The sequence below is a fragment of the Zalophus californianus genome, chromosome X (assembly GCF_009762305.2).
Source record: "Zalophus californianus isolate mZalCal1 chromosome X, mZalCal1.pri.v2, whole genome shotgun sequence".
Taxonomy (NCBI): Eukaryota; Metazoa; Chordata; class Mammalia; order Carnivora; family Otariidae; genus Zalophus; species Zalophus californianus.
The window spans coordinates 52,784,980-52,791,972 of NC_045612.1; the positions used below are offsets into that span (position 1 = coordinate 52,784,980).

A 6,993-nucleotide genomic window follows, 5' to 3' on the forward strand; every position below is an offset into this window, starting at 1 on the left:
TTAAATAAAATAAATTGCAGAAATACATTCACCACAATTCCTGACCAATATTAAATGGTTAATAAATGCTAGTATAATTTAAGAAAAATTCTTTCAGTCTATCCCAGACCTATGTTTCTAACATTTTTTTTCTCCCACTGCTCCTATAGCTTTCCCAATAAAGTATAAAACATTGAGCATGTCTTGTAAGGAACATCCCCATTTTGCACCTCTCAAATATTTATTTTTCACTTCCCTGACTCTTCTAAGACTGTTAGGTTGCACTTCAATTAGCTTCTGTAGCATCCTTGATTCCCCCATCACAGTACTCACCACAGTCATTCTTAGTACTTGTTGAAATGCATTCTCAGAGCATTAGCTTCCCAATTATGCAACTTGTTAATTATATCCTCAGTATCTAGTACTGTATCTGGCATATAGGTGGCATTTCTTCTGCTGTGCTTCCAAGGATGGGCATATCTTCTCTTTTTTTATAATGGATTTACTAACTGCTCTACCAATCTCCCAGGATTGTTGAGAGTACCAGATGAAGCAATGCATGTGAAATAGGTAATATATATAAAGTACTTCACAGATAAAAATCATTTGAATAATTTGTATATAACTTTGCACAAGGTTAATAAATCTTTGTGGTTCAGAAAATTATAATTGGGTTTTAATGGGCAAATGTTAAAGTACTTCTCCACCAATATTTAGTAATTACATTTTAAAAAGCTAGGAGACATTTCTAGCATTCAGATTTTTATACTGTATTTCAATACATGATAAATTCATGAACATTTCTTATCTCCTAGAACTGTTGTATATCTTAAAAACTCATCATCATAAGCATTCTCTGGATTTTCACAGAATTAATCCTGAATAATTAATGAATATAAAAGAGTTAGACAAGTACTGAAGCATGCTAATCATTGTTTCATTGTCAATTAGGAAAAAAATAGTCTCTTTGGCCTGCTAACTTAGAATATGTAATGTATAGCTAACTTTTAATTTACAAATGTAAACTGTCTCTAATTATTCCCAAGTGGTCTCCCATCCAAGTACTAACCAGGCCCGACCCTGCTTAGCTTCCGAGATCAGACGAGATCGGGCGCATTCAGGGTGGTATGGCCATAGACCAAACTGTCTCTAATTATTATATGAATGTATTGAGATAAAGATCAATGTCATGGTGAAAGAATTTGTAGAAAAAAACCTGAAACACTTTGATATAACAGTTATTAAATGTATTGGGACAGTTCTTACAATTATGCTTAGTTTATGGATCAACATATAATGTTTACATATTTCCTAAAAATGGTATGATATCTTAAACACTAATAACTTAGGAATTATATCAAACACAAGTCTTAATTTTGGCAGAATGATTTTAGGCAGAATGAATGTAAATTTAATACAAACAGAATTGAAGAGGCAGGTAACATTCATTCATACTTTACAGGTCTCTAAATGCATGTAAGTCTTGATCATTCTGCTTCTAAGGATCTTGCTCAATATCATCTGAGTCATGACTTATTGGCACTTTTTCAAAGTTCCAGCCATAAAGTTGAAAGTCAATATAGCCTTAAATGAAAATTTTTAAAATACATAGACTACCCAAAGATAGTCCAAAATGGCAGAGGAGTAGGAGACCTTAATTTCATCTGGTCCCAGGAATTCATCTAGATAGCGGTCAAATCATTCTGAACACCTGCAAACTCAACCAGAGATCTAAGAGAAGAATAGCTGCAACTCTACAAATAGAAAAGTGTCCACTTCCTGCAAGAATGACAAGATGGAGAAACTCACCTCAAAAAAGAGAACAAGAGGCAGTACTGACTGCCAAGGACCTAATCAGTATGGATATAAGATGTCAGAATTAAAGTTAAGAATAATGATTATAAAGATACTAGCTGGGCTTGAAAAAAGCATAAAAGACACTAGAGAATCCTGCACTGTAGAAATAAAAGACTAAAATCTAATCAAATCGAAATGAAAAAGGCTATTAGTAAGATGCAATGAAAAAAAGAGGCTCTAACTGCTAGGATAAATGAGGCAAAAGAGAGAATTAGTGACATAGAAGACAAAATGATGGAGTATAAAGAAGCTGAAAAAAGAGAGATAAACAACTACTGAAACATGAGAGGAGAATTTGCAAGAAAAGTATACCATAAAGCAAAACAATGTTAGAATAATTGGGATCCCAGTAGAAGAGGAAAGAAAGAGAGGGGTAGAAGGTATATTGTAGCAAATTATAACTGAGAACTTCCCTAATCTGGGGAATGAATCAGACATTCAAGTCCAAGAAGCACAGAGAACCCCCCTCAAAATCAATGAAGAGAAGTCAACAGCTCAACATATAATAGTGAAACTTGCAAATCTCAGAGACGAAGGGAAAATCTTGAAAACAACTCAGGACTAGAGTTTTGTAACCTACAAGGCTAAAAACATTAGACTGGCAGCAGATCTAACCACAGAGACCTGGCAGGCCAGAAAGGACTGGCATGATATATTCAGGGTGCTAAATAAGAAGAATATGTAGCCAAAAATACTTTATCCAGCAAGGATGTCATTCAAAAGAGAAGGAGAGATAAAAAGCTCTCAAGACAAACATAAACTAAAAGAATTTGTCATCACTAAACCAGTCCTGCAAGAAATATTAAAGGGGATCCTGTAAGCAAAGAGAGAGCCCAAAAGTAACATAGACCAGAAAGGAACAGAGACAATATACAGAAGCAGGGACTTTACAGGTAATACAATGGCACTAAATTCATATCTTTCAATAGTTCCTCTGAATGTAAATGGGTTCAATGCCCCAATCCAAAGACACATGGTATCAGATTGTATAAAAAAGCAAGACCCACTGATATGTTTTCTGTAAGAGACACATTTTAGTCACAAAGACACCTCCAGATTGAAAGTGAGGGGGTGGAAAACAGCTTATCATGCTAATGGACATCAAAAGAAAGCTGGGGTAGCAATCCTTATATCAGACAAATTAGATTTTAAAAACAAGGCTGTAATAAGAGATGAGGAAGGACATTATATCATAATTAAAGGGTTTATCCAACAACAAAATCTAACAATTGTAAATATTTATGCTCCTAACATGGGAGTAGCCAATTATATAGTCTAATTAATAACAGAATTAAAGAAACAAATTGATAATAATACAATAATAGTAGGGGAATTTAACACCCCACTCACAGCAATGGACAAATAATCTAAGCAATCAACAAGGAAACAATGGATTTAAATGATGCACTGGACCAGATGGACTTCGCAGATAAATTCAGTGCATTTCATCCTAAAGCACCAGAATACACATTCTTCTTGAGTGCACATGGAACATTCTCCAGAATAGAGCACATACTGGGTCACAAATCAGGTTTCAACTGATAAGTTGGGATCATTCCATGCCTATTTTCAAACCACAGTGCTTTAAAACTTGAACACTATCACAGGAGGAAATTTGGAAAGAACTCAAATACATGGAGGCTAAAGAGCATCTTACTAAAGAATGAAAGGGTCAACCAGGAAATTAAAGAATTAAAAAAAATTCGTGGGGAGACCCTGAGTTGCTCTGCAAGTCACCATGCTGCGTGGAAGTCGGAGCTGCACCTCCCGCATGGCCCCTCTGGCCAGCCAGGCACTTCAGATGAGAGCGGCACCTAGACCAGCGCCAGCAGCTCAGCCTCCAGCAGTGGCTCCACCAGCTGCTGTTGGCTCACCTGCTGCTGCGCCCCGGCAGCCAGGGCTCATGGCCCAGATGGCAACCACTGCAGCTGGCGTGGCTGTGGGCTCTGCTGTCAGGCACATGATAGGTCATGCCATCACTGGGGGCTTCAGTGGAGGAGGCGATGCTGAGCCTTCAAGGCCTGACATCACTTACCAGGAGCCTCAGGGAACCCAGCCAGCATACCAGGAGCAGCAGCAGTTTGGCCCATGCCACTCTGAGATGAAACAGTTTCTGGAGTGTGCCCAGAACCAGGGTGACCTGAAGCTTTGTGAAGGTTTCAGCGAGGTGCTGAAACAGTGCAGATTTGCAAATGGATTAGCCTAATCAAGAAGTTCAAATTGAAGATAAGGAAAATCATCTATCATAACCAAGTTAACTTAGCATAAAAATATAATTGATGGTGAATGGTGAATATATAAAGTGTAAAACCACCACTTAAGCTTCTCCTTCATCATTAAATACAGCTTTCTTCAGAATTGGAATAAAAAAGGTTGTTCTTACTGTATAGAAGTTCATTGAGATGGTTTGAATTTGGGGTTGGGCAGATATTTGTGTGCCTGCTTAAATCACCTTTTGTGATGTTCTCATTTGTGAATTAGAATAAAGTGATTTTCTCCCCCCCCAAAAAAATATTCGTGGTGTGGTGCCTGGTTGGCTCAGTCATTAAGTGTCTGCCTTCATCTCAGGTCATGATCCCAGGGTCCTGGGATCGAGCCCCGCATTGGGCTCCCTGCTCTACAGGAAGCCTGCTTCTCCCACTCCCCCTGCTTGTATTCCCTCTATCACTGTGTCTCTCTCTGTCAAATAAATAAATAAAATCTTTAAAAAAATAAAAATAAATTTAAAAAATTCATGAAAAAAATGAAAATGAAAACACAACTATTCAAAACCTTTGGGATACAGCAAAGGCAGTCCTAAGAGGGACATATATAGCAATACAAGCCTTTCTCACAAAACAAGAAAGGTCTCAAATACACAACCTAACCTTACACCTAAAGGAGCTAGAGAATGAACAAGAAATAAAGCCTAAACACAGAAGGAGAAGGTAATTAATAAAGATTAGAGCAGAAATCAATGAATAGAAACCAAAGAACATTAGAACTGATCAATGAAAGTAGGAGCTGGTTCTTTGAAAGAATTGACAAGATTGATAAACCCCTGGCCAGACTTATCAAAAAGAAAAGGGAAAGGACCCAAATTAATAAAATCATGAATGAAAAAGGAGAGATCACAGCCAACACCAAGGAAATACAAACACTTATAAGAACATATTATGAGCAACAATATGCCAACAAATTAGGCAATCTGGAAGAAATGGATGCATTCCTAGAGACATATAAACTACCAAAACTGGGCTCCTGGGTGGCTTATTCAGTTAAGCTTCTGTCTTTGTCTCAGGACATGATCCCAGGGTCCTGGGATTTAATCCCCCATCAGGCTCCCTGCTCAGTGGTGAGTCTGCTTCTCCCTTGACCCTTCCCCCATGCTCATGATCTCTCTCCCTCTCAAATAAATAAATAGATAAATAAATAAATTCTTTAAAAAGAAAAAAAAAACTACAAAAACTGAAACAGGAAGAAATAGAAAACCTGAACAGACACATAACCAGCAAGGAAATTGAAGCAGTAATAAAAAATCACCCAACAAACAAAAGTCCAGGGCCAGATGGCTTTCCAGGGCAATTCTACCAAACATTTAAAGAAGAATTAATACTTATTCTTCTGAGGCTGTTTCAAAAAGTGGAAATGGAAGGAAAGCTTCCATACTCTTTCTATGAGGCCAGCATTACCTTGATCCCAAAACCAGACAAAGACCCCACCAAAAAGAAGTACAGACCAATATCCTTGATGAACATGGATGCCAAAACTCTCACAAAGATGCTAGCCAATAGGATCCAACAGTATATTAAAAGGATTATTCACCATGACCAAGTGGGATTTATCCCCGGGATGCAAGGGTGGTTCAACATTTGCAAATCAATCAATGTGATAGAACACATTAATAAGAGGAGAGAGAACCATATGATCCTCTCAATTGATGCAGAAAAAGGATTTGACAAAGTACAGCATCCTTTCTTGATTAAAATTCCACAGTGTAGGGCTAGAGAGAACATACCTCAATATCATAAAAGCCATCTACAAAAACCCCACAGTGAATATCATTCTCAAAGGGGAAAAACTGTGAGTTTTTCCCCTAAGGTCAGGAACACGACAGGGATGTCCACTCTCACCACTGTTGTTCTACATACTACTGGAAGTCTTAGTCTCAGCAATCAGACAACAAAAAGAAATAAATGCATCTGAATTGACAAAGAAGTAGTCAAACTCATTCTTTGCAGATGATATAATACTCTATGTGGAAAATGGAAAAGACTCCACCCCAAAATTGCTAGAACTCATACAGCAATTCAACAACTTGGCAGGATATAAAATCAATGCACAGAAATCAGTTGTATCACTTATACACTAATAGTGAGACAGAAGAAAGAGAAATTGTGGAATTGATCACATTTACAATTGCACCAAAACCACAGGATACCTAAGAATAAACTTAACCAAAGAGGCAAGGGATCTGTACTCATAAAACTATAGAACAGTCATGAAAGAAACTAAGGAAGACACAAAGAAATGGGAAAACCTTCCATGCTCATGAATTGGAAGAAAAAATATTGTTAAAATGTCTATGCTACCTAGAGCAATCTATATATTCAATGTAATCCCTATCAAAATACCATCAACTTTTTTCACAGAGTTGGAACAAATAATGCTAAAATTTGTATGGAACCAGAAAAGACCCTGAATGGCCAGGGGAATGTTGAAAAAGAAAACCAAAGCTGGAGACATTATGATGCCTGACTTTAAGGTATATTATGAAGCTGTAGTCATCAAGACATCATGGTATTGGCACAAAAACAGACACATAGATTAATGGAACAGAATAGAGTCTCCAGAAATGGACCCTCAACTCTATGGTCAGCTAATCTTCAACAAAGCAGGAAAGAACATCCAGTGGAAAAAAGACATTCTCTTCAACAAATTGTGTTGGGAAAATTGGACAGCCACATACAGAAGAATGAAACTGGACCATTTCCTTACACCATATACAAAAATAGACTCAAAATGGTTGAAATACCTAAATGTGAGATAGGAATCCATCAAAATCCTAGAGATAAACACAGGCAGCCACCTCTTCAACCTTGGTTGCAGCAACTTCTTGCTAGACAAGTCTCCAAAGGCAAGGGAAACAAAGGCAAAAATGAACTATTGGGACTTCAT

General features: G+C 37.3%; 1 protein-coding gene and 1 pseudogene across 1 annotated transcript; one reads left to right on the forward strand and one right to left on the reverse strand.

Annotated features, from left to right (window-relative positions):
- Positions 1 to 998: 998 nt before the first annotated feature.
- On the reverse strand, positions 999 to 1,118 carry LOC113931575 (annotated as a pseudogene).
- Positions 1,119 to 3,574: 2,456 nt separating this feature from the next.
- LOC113931220 (coiled-coil-helix-coiled-coil-helix domain-containing protein 2-like) lies at positions 3,575 to 4,328 on the forward strand. Its single transcript, XM_035725744.1, has one exon. It carries the CDS (start codon positions 3,575 to 3,577, stop codon positions 4,040 to 4,042), a length of 468 nt encoding a protein of 155 aa, XP_035581637.1. The 3' UTR covers positions 4,043 to 4,328.
- The last annotated feature ends 2,665 nt before the right edge of the window (positions 4,329 to 6,993 follow it).